Genomic DNA, 15955 nt, shown 5'->3' with positions numbered 1-15955 from the left:
TGGGAAGGTGGCCTCCTGTTTGCAGTGTAGACATGCTCTCTGTGGCTCTGCTCCCACGCACTGGCACAATATTAGGTACATGATATTGTGGGCCAATACAATTTGTGCTTGATGACAGCAACATCAAGGACTTCAGTGGATTTGTCCCTGATTTCTTATGCACAACTATATGGGGAGGGCCAATGTCATCTGTAGACCTCTGGTAAAATCATGTAGCAGTCTTAAGAACCTAAATCCTATTTCCAAAGTAACATAGACACCAAAGAGCTTAAGTCTTATTAGAAATCAATAGGATTAAGGTTTTTAAGTCACTTGAACACATTTCCACATTATAACCTATGCTGCATATAAGTATTCCTCATCAGTAAAATGGAGTGAACAGCAGATTTTCACCTATATGAATTGCTTTGCATCTCAGGATCTCCAGGAAGTAGGTAGCCAATTGCACATTTTTAGTGCATCCAGAAGTCCCAATAAATTATGCAGATTGGGTGAAGAGTGCAGGATCCAGGTCTGTGAGATTTAATTATTCAACCATTCTGGCATCGAGCTGCTTTGATCAAGCTTTTGAGAATGGCTGTGTGCCACATGAAAAGATCTGTTTATCACTGAAACTCCAGTGATGAGTTTGGTTATACATCCTCCTCATGCAGTTCAGCTGAAATGATTTGTGTTTCACATTTTGCTGCATTTTCCACCTTTGATCTCTAAAGCCTTATTTCCTGGTATGTTTTGTTGTTTTCAGGATTCAGATATCTTATTAAAAAATTTTTTATTTGTGGATATGTAAATTAATACAGTTGAAGAGGGAAAAAAAGGAAATGCAATGGCTTTTGATGTGTTAGATGTGACTATAGAGGGGAATTGGGTTCAGGGTGGACATCCTCTGAAGTAATGATACAATGTTTTGTATAAATAATGCCTTATTACGTAGCAACATGGAGCCAGGGAACAGTTCCGTTTACACAGCTTGTATTGAAAAATGCAACATGGGACCATTTAAAAACTAACGTTTAAAAATGTGGGAGGTTGTACTTTGGCTTACTGGGGAATGGTTGAGTTATTACAATGGAGAGGGATCCTCTGTTTTGAGGGTGGTTTATTTCGGTCTTATTTGTGACATCAGCATGTAGTGTTTGGAAAGTTTAGAAGGGCATTTTGAATTCCGGAGGAACATGTGATACTGAAAGCAACTAAAATCAAAGGAAGCATTTGCTTTTCACAAGAGAAATTTGACACGGTATCCAATTTTGTTGTTTAAACAAGGTTTCATCGTCATGCTTGGGTGCTGTTAGCAGGATACATTGTGCCTTTTGAACAGAGAGGTAATTAGGTGCGTTAGTCTGAAGTCAAGCAGAAGGCAGAGTAGATTTGAACTTTTATAGACTAACTAACCAGAGATGTTTAGCATATGTGTTTGTAACCAGAGGTCATACTTCATCAAGTGCTGTTGAAGTGAGTCTATAAAGGTGCAAATCTACTCTGCCTAATATAGGTCATTGTTAAGCACTGTTAAGTACAGAAGGGAGAAGGACACTCATATTTTCAGAACATTGGCCTTTCTAAGTCTGTTTACAGGAAAGAAAGTAACTACAAGGCAGATCATAAATGGTACTAAACTTTCAGTTCCTTGCTGGATGGGATAGGAAGTCTCTTGTGGGCATTGAGTCCTCTTTTGGGTGAATGTTCATATTATGTGGTATTTTCCTTTTCCTTTCCCTTCCCTTCCCTTACCCACTCATGAGGGAGCCTTCTGAGCTTTCTTTTATGGTGCTCTGAATAAATATGTCAGGAAATTACACCTCTTATTCATGACTTAGAGGCTGTTTCCAGATAGAGTAAAAGTATGCAGTGGATTCAGGATATATGTGCTGTTTTCCTGTTGAACTGGACTTCAGGAATGAGTGTCTCCTTCCCTGATTGTCTGTTCTGGTCTTGAGAGAGTGAGTGAAATTAAAACAGCCTCCTGATTTTTCTTTTGTCCTTTTGATCTGGCTTGGCAGTGTCAGAGGTTCAGAAGTGTTTGTAGAGAGAGTTTTGTGATTGCACATCTGATATCTGCCCTCCAGGTCCTGTTCTGTGGGTTCTGGACTCCAGCAGGAGACCAGCACCAGAAAGGACTAGAGGCCAGCATTTCTCTGCTTAGAACTACTATTTCATTACAATGGTGGGAGGGCCAGAGGGACCAAGACCCTCCTTAAAGTTGATGCTTTGCCTTGTTCTACCACTCAAAGGCCATCATTCCTTCAGAGCAGTTCCTTCCAAGAGCACAGACTTCTCTCTTATGAGCCTCTTGCTTCTAAGAAGCTTGAGGGTGCTCCCTGCATTTCTCCTGCTTTGCCTCTCAACTTCTCCCATCTTCATCGAGCAGCTCTTGGATGCAATGTCTTGTGCAGGCATCCCATAGCATGAAGTAAAATGATTCTGTCTATATTAGAGCATGCAAGTTTGTTGTTGTTGTTTTTTTTTTAAATGGTGGCACAAAGCCGAAACAAGCAGATGTCCATGCCTCTTGTTGCAGCCATAATTTGGAGCATCCATGGCTTAACAATGGCTGGTAAAAAATTGTGCTTTTTTTGTGGCAGATGCCTTTTTGCTTTAGGAGAGTGTGGGTGTCCCAGAGCTGCCCATGCTCTTTAGCCACCCTAGGCAGGTGCTCCTGGGGGCGCTTCAAGGGCTTCATTGTATACATCATAGGAATTCCCAGGGCGTGCAAGATAAGGGCCCTGAAGCTCCGGGAGTGATAGGGACAGTGGGCGATGTTTATGTTCACTGAGGTGAAGTGGATTAGACAAAATGTGACCCATATAACATAAATGTGCTATTTACCAAAGTCACAGAGGTTCCTTGCTACTTACTGACTGTGTTAAGGGAGAGAGGAGGTCTAGCTCCAGGGGCAGAGGTGCTCGGGAAGAAGCATTCCCATGCCTAAGAAATTCTTCTAAACTCAATTGCTGATGTATACATTACCAGCTAAATCAGCTTGCCAAGCCCAAATTTCTGAGTTCTGGGGCTCTAAAAGTTGGGGCAGATTCTCATTAAATGCTGTTTATAGCTTTCTGTAGACTTCTGTCTTTTTTAAAGCTTATTTTTGGTATCCACCCATACTTGTGCCTTTTTTTGTGTGAGAGCTTCCTAGTTATAGCAGGCAATTAGTTTCTTTTTTAATTCCTACATAGAATTGTTAAAGTAAGTTTCTGTTATGTAATGGGGGAAGCGGAGCAGGTCTGTTTCAGTTGGTTATGAGGGTCCCACAAATATACTTTCTGCTTGTATTTGCCCTAAGAACTCCATCTAGTGTTCCTTTTTATTTTACCATTTTGCAGTGTGTTTTCCAACTTGTATTGTTTGCTGCTACCTTCTGGTAGGTAGAGGAATAATTTGAGCTAGAGTTTTTAAATGGCTGCAGGATCTAAAGCAGTTTATTTAAAAAAAATCAGGGAAGCAGGAAGTCATGTAATATTAAAAACACATCCTTGGATTTCCCCTTGCTATCAGAACAATGTGGCAATGCCAGTATGGTAGTTACAGTCCCTGCGATAATGTTTTACAAACCCTGACATTGGTTGAATGCTAAATATAAGGTTGGAAAAAAATCTGATAATGGGATATAAAAGAAATTGTTTAAAATTTTAGTGTTGAACTCAGTGAGCTTTGGATCAACAAATATGTGAGGTATGCTTCAGTGAGATTTAAGTGTAATATTGTATACCACCTCTTGGGCCCTTAAAGGGACTTCTGCATGTAAGTATGATCTTATTTCACCTTGCTTGAGTCTCTGAAAAATCAATACAAAAGCTTAAGGCATCTTCTTCAGTTTTTTTGATGTAGCATTAAAGCCGTGATAATGGTGCGTTATAAAAATAAACATATTAGTGGTTTTTGAAGGACTTGGAGTGGAATAGGATTGTTCTTAAACTTCTAAGATCCCTTTGTTGCTTGGTAAGTGGAATTGGTCTTCCCTAAGGCTGTGCGAAGCTTTGGTCCCTGATTTGATTTGGTGGAGATTTAGCCCAGTTCGGTGGCTGAATCTCTGTATCTGGATTGAATCGGAGAACCCTTTAATCTCTCTGAATTGAATTGAAACACTCCAAATTGATTTGGGGAGATTCAAACGTAGAAACAGCTTTAAATATTTTTTCTACATGCCTCTAGTAGCAGGCAATTCAGGAATGCTGTGATGCTGGGGCACATGGAGTGTCCCACAGAATCGCAGGGGCTCCCCAAAGCACTTGGTAGCAGACCTGGAAGTAGACCAGAAAGCAGACTGGTGCCTCCTGGGTCTGAGGGCCAGGGCCCCCCTGCGACCAATCACCAAGATTGGGGGGGGGGGACAGGACACCCCACCAGTGCGCTCCCTGGCAGACCTGATTGCCACTGAGCATGATTGCCACTGAGCATGTGGGGGGACCTCCCTGCACTCCTGTGGGATGCTCCATCTACCCCACCACTGCAGCAATCATGAGCTGCGCTGGTACCTCAAGGTATGTAGAAAAAGCTTTTTTAAGTGTCTGTGTCCGAATCGCTGATTCTCTGAATTAGCATCGAATCTTCAGATTTGGATTTGGCCAAATTGAATCAGGGACAGCGATCTGAATCAAAAAATTGAATCGCTGTTCCTGATTCAGGCTGAATCTAAATCGAATAGGACCCACTTTGCACGCCTCTAGTCTTCCCCCTTGTATATAATACAAGAAGGAAAGGGGAATCCTTTAAATCTCTGAGGACCCAACATTTTTGGCAGGTGTGTCACAATTTAGGCTCTCCAGGTGCCACTTCTGAATTTCCTTCCCTTGTCCAGTCCTCTGCTCCGCTTTTTATTTCTTGCTCTGTGGTTTGCCTCATCATCTATTGTTGTGATATCTGCCCCCCTCCCTGATCTGCCACATATTGCACACAGAAGGCTGCCTGTACTGTTGGTCAGAGGCTTCCACCCTTTCTTTAAATCATAGATAGAAAAGATCTAGTCTGGTGCCTTTCAAAGAAAGATGATTCTTTAAGGTACATTTTTCTAATGTTTTGACCGAGGTATGATATGCTTTGTTTACAACTTGTTATTTGCAGATTTAAACCCCACATCAGTTGAACAATCTTGTTTCTTAGAATTATTAAATATTGTGACTGCAGTATAAAAACTTTTGAATAGTTATTTTTAATAACTTGCTTTGTGCTATCCCCCACTCCTGGAATGAAGCCAGTACTCATGTCACTATTTTGTAAGTCTGTAGATTTTTCAGATCCAAAGGTTTTGAGAACTATGAGGCCCTCTTAGCAGCTATTCATTTTAAACTGTTTTATTTCTGATTGGTGCTTACAACACTAACCTTTTTTTAAATTTTCATTTCACAGATCAAAAGTTCAGATGTCTGTAAGTACTATTCTGTTGCTTTTTTATAATTTTGTTTTGTATTTGTTTTCTTTTTCTGTGACTCCTAAATAACAGAGCAAACTGAATTTACAGTTGTCTCGCATCTTACACGGGGGTTAGGTTCCGGGGTCAGCTCATAAGGCTGAAATCACTCATAGTGAAAATTACAATGACTGCATGGGAGGGAGGGCAGGGTCTCATGGGGGGAGCGGGGCCTTGAGTTTGCTGGGCTCTCACGCAGCCATCCCCATGCTGTGCTGCTGCCACCAGCTGCGCAGCTGCAAGCACAGCTCCGCGGCAGCAGGAGGCTGCCTCTGCCTCTAAAATCTCCCGCTGCCATGGAGCCGTGCTCCGCATATAGTTGAATTCGCGTAAGTAAAATATGTGTACAATGTGGGACCACTGTATATCAGTCATTTTAAACCTCCTATTACAAGTACTCACAGAAGTGTTATTAAAACCCACTTGTTCACTAGCCATAGCCTTTAGTCCAACAAAGTACTTAAGCATGCATTTAAAATTTAATTGTGGCTTTGAGTCTGTTTTTAAGCCTGGGATTAGTTCCATTAAAAAGCCAGTGATACCAAATCATATGCTAAAAGTAATTTGCTGGACTGTGATTTATATTTAAAAAGCAAAGTGAAACCAGTGTAAAGCAAGGATTTTCTACCTGAACATAGGAATATTTATGCTTGCAATATTGATATATTGCCAAAAATCCATGTAGTCTAATAAATAGTGTTTTGTAGTATTTTGTCAACTTTTGTAGCAAATTTCCCTTAAATAGTAACCCTAAATAAAGAACAAGTAGCAGACTAAAGCAAATTTTAATTAAAATTTGTAGTGATGAACTCCTGTTTTTAATATTAAGGCTTCTTGACACAAATCTGGCCATATGTCTGGTGTACATGCCAGAAAGGTGACATAAATGAGAATCTGACAGAGAAAGGCTCAGAAAGCATGTTCTCATGATCAGTCTGGAAAAATTTGAATGCCCAGCTCTTGATTTTCATGGTGGGAAATGATAGGGAGTAATTTTGTCAGCCTTTCCTCCTTTCCCCCAAATATGTCATTTGCATGTTTGACGGCTTTTCTTAAGCTTGCTGTACATACAGTTGTGTACCAATGTCACTTTTTTTCAGTGACAGCATGATTTTCATTTAACAGTTATCTGGATGTACTTATTTATCCACATTTCAGGTTATGTCAGTATAGATATTTCTTGTATTAGCACAGCTTATTCCTTTTCTCATACAGGAATAAGCTGTTCTAGTGTAAGAACTAGAGGTGTACCAATACATCAGTCTGATATTGGATTGGTACTGATATAAAGAAAACTGGCTGTATCAGCTATCGGCCCTGATGGGGTTGATAATTTGGTTGATAGATGCCCGTGCTGTGTGCAGTTGCAGTGCAGCACCCAGGCAGTGAGGAGTACAGCTGGCAGCATGGAGAGCTGCTTCCAGCTGGTAAGTCTGGTGTGGTAGAAGGGAAGGGGAGAAGGGAGGGAAGAGGCATGGTGGGGCAGATCAGTGGTGAGGGATGGGACAGTGGCAGGTGTTGCCCCAGTGTAGGGGGGGCGGAGCTGTGGCTTGTTTGGGGGAAGTCGCCTCCTGCTTTCACCCTGTGGGGGTTGATGCAGCATCTTACCAGTGCCACTGGCACCCGCTCCAAACCCAGACCCGGTCAAGAAGAGCCCTGCATAGCCCTGGCTGCAGCCCACCCCGCCCTGCACAGATCCAGGGCACACGCCCCCCCCCCCATGCCTTCCTGGGGTGCAAGCAGTGGTGGGAGCCCCCGATGAGCCATCGTTTTGGTGCCCCCCCTCGCCTTGCCCTGCCTGGGCAGCACCTACCTCTGCCCCCTTCCTTAGCATAGGGGGTATGGGTTTCTCTGCCCCCCATGCCCCTTCCTTCCCCTATCCCCTTCCACCACAGCGGACTAATCAGTGGGAGGTAGCTGTATCGGAAATGAGATTCACATTGGCTGATATGCCTCTTTAAATATCGGCTATCGATATAGAACCCAAAAATCTCTATTGGTGCACCCCTACTAAGAACCATTATACCAGTGTAGCTGTGTTTATGCTGGAAGGGGGATTTACTGCTTTAGCTCTAGTGCAATAGTTCTTAACCTTAGACTCAGAGCACCCCTTGCAGAGTGCCAGCTCTTAGCTTTCACTCTGTTTTTGCCTACAAAAAAGCAACAGAGAGCATGTCTTCTGTTGCAAAGATCTCAGAGAGACCACAACAGGTCAGAATGTTTTTGACACTATGCTTTCCTATTTGAAATCTCTGGGTTTATGTTGTGAATCATGCATAGGGGTTTACACACCTAATAGTATCAGTATTTTGCAGAACCCTTAAAACAATCTCACAGCACCTCAGAATGCCAGACAATGTCAGTCCCTTAATGGTACAGGGGAAAGGTCCATAGGTGCATAGCTAGAAATGTTTGCTCTTTAACTTTCTTTATAAGTAAAGAGCTAAAGCTCATAGCGTTGATCAAAAGTGTGAGGAGCACCCATGCTAGCTAGCTTTTGCAAATAGTATGCTATATTAATAGGCAATCAATTCCAATAGTATAACGGGGGGTAGAGGGGAGGGGGGTATGACTGGGGTACCAGCCTGGGTTGCTGTGAGATACTAAAATTGCAGCACCACCCAAAGCACAGCTTTGCCCAATTTGCTTCTGATCAATCCATTCAAAGGAAAAGTGCCTTGACAAAATTCACAATGGTAAAAAACAGAAGTTATTTGATCAAGTGTCATTCAACATGTTCTTGTTATTAAAGTCTGAAAGAAATCTAAATAGTCATGACCAAAGCAACTACATGCAAAATTGTAAAATGCGAAGAATTATGTAAAGATACTTATTTGTCTATGATTTTATTTTTTCCTTTCCATTTAGGTGGTTCAAACTGCAGCTCAGTAACTACTACAACAGCACCACCAAACCTAAGTCGTAACGAATCAACAGAAAGCAATGTAACTCATGGGGATGGAACGTCATTCCCAAGTTTATCTATGAGCAGTAAGTTCAACAAATACTCAGCCCCTGGTCTCTTCAAGTTTCAAACAGTGCTCTGCAAAAACATAGCCAGAAGTAAGGAAATTGTGGTTGGACCAGGAGGGGAGTTTTCATAGTATCTTTTGTTTTTAGAACTCTGTTATGTTAAGTGCTGTCAACACCACCAGAAAACAAACAGAAAGGAAAGCAGATAAGGATTCGGCTTGATTCTGAAGGAGTAAAAAACCATGCTAAGCCAAAGCCGTGTGTGTGGGGAGGAGGGAAGGGGGGTGGGATTTATACTTGCTTAGCTGACTGGGAGCACAGTTTAAGAATGACTTTACAGTGTGACCTCGAATTCATGTAATGAACACAGCTTACCAAGTTTTAGGCTATTCACCACTCAGTTACATTCCTTTTTACCCCCTTGTTTGTAACATGAATAACTGCAAAGAGATGAGTTACAGCTATAAGAGTTTGGAGTTACAGTAACTGTTATATTTGAAATAGTTATGTAACAAATTACTGTACTATCAAAGCTACTTACCTGACATATGCGTTGTACTGTGCCACATATTCAGATGGTGATGGCTGGAGGCCTTTCCTTGCCTGCCTTTAGAAAGGTGCTTTCCCCTCACTTGCAATAGCCAGCTTACAGCAAGAACAGGAGTCCTTTGTTTGTATCAACCTTATGGAACACCCTCAATAGTGCAGAGAAAAACTGAGTGTTGGGAGGTCCGTACTGCTGCCCCTCGGTCCCCTTGTCCAAATCCTACAATGAAATGGAAGCCAGGGAGTTGGGTCAGGAAGCAGTGGTTCCCATAACTTGAAAAGGACCAGTTGTGGTTGAGGAATTGATTAAGGCCTGTGAAACCCTGGCTGCCTCTAGGTATAAGTAAAATAAATATTTTATGAAAATAATAACCAAGGACATCTTGTCCTGTGCCTCTTATTTAATGACACAGTCAGCATCGGGAATCTGAGGGTATAGTTCTCCATCAGAAAGTAGTAGCCCATCCCAGTACTCTACCTTTTGCTCCTCCTTTCCTGTTTCTCATTGTATTACTAAGGATGGCTGATGTCCATCTTGTTAATCCTGAACTGCTCCTTCCTTCCTAATGCTCATGCGAGGGTCATCTTCACCATACACAGCCAGGTTTGGAATAGCTTACTTATTCTAAGAAAGCTGGCTATAGGAAGTACTGTGAAAATTCTTTCAGAGGCTTTGCATTACTGGAGATTCTGGATTTGCATTATGTATTTGTAAAACTGAGAAATCCCCGTAGATAATACAGTTTTGTTTTAATAAGCTTGGCTAACCTTGAGGTGTGGAAAAATTCCAAAGAACCCAAAACTTACTATTGTGAGTTACTGCTATGATATAGTCCTGTATTTTCTTTTTATAGTTCACTAGTGGGCATTGCTTCCTGAATATGCAGTTCCTATCACACACTCCCTATCAGATTTCTGGTATGGGTAGTATGCAGAAATATAGCTAGGAATTTTCGCGCTTTAAGCAATAGGGGGTGCTGGGCACCAGAGAGCACAGTGGTGCATGTTGTGAAATGTCAGGCACTTTCGTCCTCCCACAAGGATTGTAACAGCTGGTAGTGCACCAGTTTCCCAAGCGTGGACCACTGCTGTGGCCCTGTGGGTGCTGGCAAGAAGTGCTCCAGGAGTTGCCATTATGGTACTTCATCTGTGTCAGCAGCTGGGCCTGGTGCCCTGCTCATCCACCTCTGAAGTACTGAAGATCTGAACCTTCAGCTTGAATCTGGTCCAGTGATATTGCCCATTGGTGTTAAATGAATATGTGTTCATGAAGAGGTGGTGAATTTATATCTGGACACTGAAGTCCTTTGCCTGTGCTTCATTCAACTGAAGTACAGCGTTCCCCCTGGTTAGTTTTAAGTTTCTGCCTTAACTTACGCAGGCTACCACTTGGTAGGGTATGAAGCAGTTCATTTTCTGTGGCTGTTTAGTTACTGGCCTCTCTGAGGCACCAGTCAAAACATTTCAAGATTTAATCTGGTGATAAAGTTGTCTCTATAGAGATGATTAGGCCAACAACTCGTATCACACAGGTCCCAAACCAGCCATTGTCAGTTATCTTGTTGCTGTTCACCAGGCTTGTCCAACATGAGGCCCTCCAAGCTGTTTTCTGAGGCCCAAGTTGCTGTGATGGAAAACAAAAGTAAACACCGTACTTTCGTTTGGGGTGGGGGGGTGAAGTGATACTGCCTCCTGTGAGGCCTTTTGAATATGGCTCGCCAGTCCACTGGGTGATAAAAAGTTCATGATCCGGCCCCACATTCAAAAAGGTTGGACACCCCTGCTGTTCACAATCGCCTTCAACTGAAATCAGTGTAAAATAAAACTCATGGAGTTGGTGAGGAAGCAAAGACTTGCAGCTCACAAATGCCCGCTTGTATAAGGGTGACAAAAACTGTCCTCTTTGTCTGGTCCCAGATAGCTGCTGTTTGCTCTTTCCCACAACTGAATCTGACATACACAAAACACCTAGCTCAAAATACTATTTTTATGTGTGCATTCTTTCAGTCCTAAAAATAAATGATTACTTGGTATATCTTAAACAGAACCTACTTCAGTTTCCAGTACCCAGGTTGCAGATATTGCACACTTCCCAGAGCCAAACGATAGCACTGATTCTGGGAAGCAGAATGGGAGCCCCTCTGGAAAAGAAAATTCAACAGCCAATGTGACAAGTACTGCCAGTTCAGATTCAGCTCTACCCAATAATAGCAGCGATCCAAGTAAGTCACAGACTGACACAGTTTTGAATTTGTTTTCTGTGGAACTCTGTTGGTTCACTTTCTAATTCATTAAACTTCCATGTATATAAAACGTAAGTGCTTGTCACTACTTAACCTAGACTATTTATTTTAAATGATAGTAGCATGGATCTTTTCTTGGGTAGCAGGATAACAGCCAGCCAAGACTCCTTCCTAGCCTCCATGCCTGTGGACCAAAAACAGTTCCCTATAACTGCAGTATGACATAGTCCTTTTGTACCTGCTATATCTTTCCAAGAAAGAAAGTGCAAGCAACTAGGCCTCTGAGTAACTTGTTTCCCTCTTCATGCCTGGAAGTCTAAGCAATTGAATTTTGTATTTCTGAGCTGTGCAGGAAGGAAAAGTCAGGGCCACATCATGGGGAAGAAATACAGTGCCAATGCAACAACTGTATCATCTGGGTGTCAGATCAAATTACTCCCTCTCCTTGAGCTTTTCTGTGGGCTTTTTTAGCCACTGCCTGTATTAGTGTGGACCCTTTGCCCAATAGCAAAAGGATGGATGGGTAAGTGAGCACAAGCCCTGGGCACTGCGCAATGGGGTTGGGTGCTCGAAAAAATAAGGTTACATCTTAGCTCATCATTGGTGAACTTACTTCATCGTTGGTGCTCCTGTTTGCCACCCTGCTGCCAGAGCCTCCTGAACCAGAACCTTGCGAAGAAGGTACAAGGGAGGGTTGCAGGAGGCATTGCCAGGGGTGCAGTCCTGGGCAGTTATGCCTCTACCTTGCCGTTCTTTCTTGTATAGTTTCCCTACAGCACAGGGTTAGGCAACCTTCTTAGGATGGTTATTTTTTCTTCTAAATATGCAGTAATTTCTATATTCTAAGTATTTAATTTAGTATCTTTTTGCCATATTGCAGGTTTTGAGTCCCAGGTTCTTCAACACAAGTAGGAGCATGATACATGAACCAAAACATTGGTGGGAAACTTGAAAAGCCTCTCTCTCAAAGTTTCTCAAGAAGCAATGTTATATAGTGGTTTTCACCTACTTTGGGTGCAATCGCTATGGTCCTGCTATGACTTCATGTTTTGCTTAAACAAAAAATGTGCAGCAGCTGACTACTTCCATCATTTAATCTGTTAACCAGCAAATTTCACTCTCTAACTGTTGAAGGATTGAAGATTTGAACCTTTAATCACGTATAATCAGTAATGAAGCCATACATGGATTCAGAAGCGTAGCTGATAAGGTTTGTGCCCAGTTGCTGCTGGGTGAGGTACCAGCCCAGTGGGCGGCTGCTGGGTATTAGCCATTGGGTACGGCCCCCTGCTGTAGGCATGCTATGGCTTATCCTCCCACAGCCTTGCTACAAAGGCAGCAGCTCCAGTAGGGGGTCTGTGTTAACCCCCTGGATGTTGGCCATGTCATGACACTACCTTTCCCCACAGCAGTGGCATCTCCAGAGCAGCATGAGATTGACAAGGGGACAGAGGCTGATGACAGGACTAGTGATGCGAGCCCCCAGTTTCCCTACCAGCACGGCTGGTCCAGAGCCCCAAGTGCTGCTGATTTTCAGTCACCACCAGCAAGGGACAGCCATGGATTTGGTGGCACAGAAGGACAGCACTCACTTTAAGTCCATTCTGGTGTCCCTTTTATGATAGCACTCGGGGATCATGCCCAGTCACCCCTACTAGCGACTGTCCTAGAGAGAATTCTAGCTCTGAAGAGCTCTTTCTACACAGGTAGAGCTCCTTGAAGTTCTGTATAGCTACGTTTGTGTGGATTGCATTATACAAAAAACAATAATTCTATCCTCTAAGGAAATTTATTCATTCATCAACCTATTTAGATGGGTAGTAAGTAACATTCAGAGAGGTGCCCTTGTCAGTTATTTACTTTCTCATCTCTACCAGCAACAGTTAAAATCATAGTGGTTCTGTAAAAGTGACAGAAACTGTCCTCTGAGACTGATCCCAAAGAGGTCCCACTTTCTCTTTCTCACAGCTGAATCTCAAATATATAATATCCTAGTAGGAAAGTACCATTGTCATGCATGTATCCCTTTAGTCCTAAAAATAAACTACTACTATGTTTTTCTTAAACAGAATTTACTCCAGTTTCTAGCATCCAGGTTACATATAGCAATACGAAAAAGAGAAAGAAGATGTCAGTGCTGATTCTGTGAAGCAGGATAGGAGCCTCCCTGAAAATGAAATTTCAAATGGTATGAGCTGGATGCTCATCAGCCTAGATACTGAAATTTGCGATTCAGGAGCACTCGCAAGCAACAATTCGAGCAAGTCACTGAGTCTCATCTAGCTGAGAATTCATTGAACTCTTGTCAATTCACCTCTGCTTCCTAATTTGCTGAACTTTCACATACCTGAGATGTGACACTTAAATTCAAGTGCTTGTCACTACTTGATCTGGGATATTAACTTTAAAAAAACTGATTTAAAAAAACAGTGCTTAGATAGTGTCATAACTAACAGGGGAAAGACCAAGATTCCTGCTGGCCTCCATGTATGTGGCCCAAAAATCTGTTACCCAGGTATACCGGTGTAAAATGATCTTTCATACCTGCAACATCTTTCCAAGAAAGCGAGTGAAATCTATCAGGCTTTTGAGTAACTTATTTTACCTTCTCTTGCCTCAGAGCCAAAGAAATTAAGTTTCCAGGGCTTGGATGGAGGATTATTTTCTGATTTCCCCATGCCATTTGGCAAACAGCCTTCAACTGTCTTACTTTGTTTTGTTTTTTGTTATACCCATTTTTCCAGTAAAAGTTACTAATGTATGAGAGATTTATTTCATTGCTTCCTTGTTGAGGACTGTTACTAGATTATTGGTTAACATTTTCCATTTTTAGCTAAATCTTCATTTTTTTTAAAGTTTTGCCCAGGTTAGATCCTTAGACGGTCCAGTACTCTTCCTTAAATATTCCAGTATTCTCTTCCCGTCTTGCACCATACAAGTTTAGTCATTTCTACAGTGTAACAATTATTTAGAAAGAAATCAAATTAGATTCCCTTGCATTTCTTGATCTGTATGGCTGAATGTTATATGTGTCGTTTCACATCTTTTAGGGCTTAGAACAGAGTGTAGGAGGTGTTACATTGGAGGAACATGACAGATTACTTGTACATATATGAATATAAAGAAAGACGCAGAGGGAGGGAGGGAGGGATCTGATTGTCTAGGCTGATATAAGTACTACTTCCAAAGTGTTAGATTTGGATTGCTTGCAGTGTCAGGAAATTTGGCTTTCAGAGTGGTTAGTTTCTCTGAGTCACCTAAGCAGTTTTCCTGAAAGTGAATTAATTCTTTGTTGGGACCTGGGAATCCTATGCAGCCTGATAGAGCAGAGTGTCTACATGCGAATCATGAGAAATCTTAGGCTGAGGCCTTAGCAACATCATGAAGGCTTTGGTAAAGTATTGGTAGATGTGGATTTCAGCCTTAGTCATAGGTGCCAAATCCATGGGTGCTCCAGGGCTCAAGCACCCACTGAAAAAAAAATTAGTGGGTACTCAGCACCCATGAGCCACATTGTGCAAGCTAGGTTGGAGTAATGCACTGCCTATTCTGGTCATGCATGGGGCTCGGTATGGAAACACACCAAGAAAAAAAAAAAAGCACCCACCAGAAAAAACCAAAGTTGGTGCCTATGTCCTTAATTGCTTTGGGCTTGTCTGTATAGAGGACATAAAGCTTCTCTTGCCAAGCACTGAATTTAGACTGCACTAGCTGCTTTTCACTAACATCCCATGTGGTCTCTTTAGTGTGTGGTAGCTCTGAAAATGGAGCAAGCTACTTTGCCACCAGTTCCTTTAGGAGACAAAAACCTACTAAAAACCCCATATAACTTAATGTGAGAATGTAATTTATTGCCATTGTAAACTGGGTGCTCTCTTCTAAGTTTCTGGCTGATAATTAGTTTTGGGATGTGAATTGATTGCTGATATTCAGTGTGAGCCCCTAAGAAGTGAACTCCAATATTTTGCATATCTATTATAATAACAATATATGTGTTACTGAATGGCTTCATTCATATATTTCTTTCAAAGTTTAGAAAAAAATTCTAATGATAGCTTAGATTTTGATTATGCTGAGGAGTGTATTCAGTTGTTGAACAACTTTTAATAATGTCTCTGTTATACTTGAAATCAGCTATTATTATTTCCATTAGGATAACATCTAGTAATCCCAGGTCCACTTTGTGGTAGATGCTATAGGTATGCTTTGTAAGAGATAGTCCTTGCCTTAGGTTAATTGTGATCTAAATAGATAATAGACATCTGGACAGAGAAGATTACTCATTGTCTTTGTTCCTCAAGTGGATATAAGAAGAGTGTAGCAGCTGGGAAGTGATTCCTGTCTCTTGAGACTCACCTTAATCACAAAATCTTACTCTCAAGTTACTGAAGTGAAGCATATTTATATAAGTTGAAGAAATAAATGTAACTACATATATAACTAAATTATGAATGTAACTAAAAAAATGGGGAGAGAGGTCATTTTATGACTAGAAAGAAGATCCTATTATTTCATTGCTGGGAAGAAAAATCACCCTCATAGAATAAAAATGGAGGGCCTTAGGATAGGTCTACCAAACATTTTACCGAAGTGGATTATCTCATTGAATAGCATCTTTCATAGGTAACTTGCAGAACATAGGAAAGTTCTAAATTATCTTTTTCTCCTAGTTATTTTACAGTATTTTTCAAACGGCAAAAGATTCTCAAAGGTCACAAACAAGTAATACGTCATATCAATATGAACACCAATTCTTTGCTATATCATTTATTTTCCCTGCTCA

General features: G+C 41.6%; 1 protein-coding gene across 8 annotated transcripts in view; it reads left to right on the top strand.

The window, feature by feature from the left end:
• The window catches only part of PTPRJ (protein tyrosine phosphatase, receptor type J), a 135102-nt gene that overhangs the window by 72610 nt on the left and 46537 nt on the right, over window positions 1–15955 (top strand). For 7 of the 8 annotated variants that reach the window (XM_019551730.1, XM_019551727.1, XM_019551733.1 and 4 more), the window contains exons 2-4: window positions 5350–5368; window positions 8279–8401; window positions 10975–11151. In XM_019551730.1, the coding sequence (XP_019407275.1) occupies window positions 5350–5368; window positions 8279–8401; window positions 10975–11151 (319 nt within the window). The remainder of the gene's footprint in view (window positions 1–5349; window positions 5369–8278; window positions 8402–10974; window positions 11152–15955) is intronic. The other variant, XM_019551729.1, reaches the window with a different exon arrangement.

The sequence above is a fragment of the Crocodylus porosus genome, unplaced genomic scaffold (assembly GCF_001723895.1).
Source record: "Crocodylus porosus isolate Cpor-Errol unplaced genomic scaffold, CroPor_comp1, whole genome shotgun sequence".
NCBI lineage: Eukaryota > Metazoa > Chordata > Crocodylia > Crocodylidae > Crocodylus > Crocodylus porosus.
Note: the sequence above shows the minus strand (reverse complement) of the source record. Positions and strands in the feature narration are given on the sequence as shown.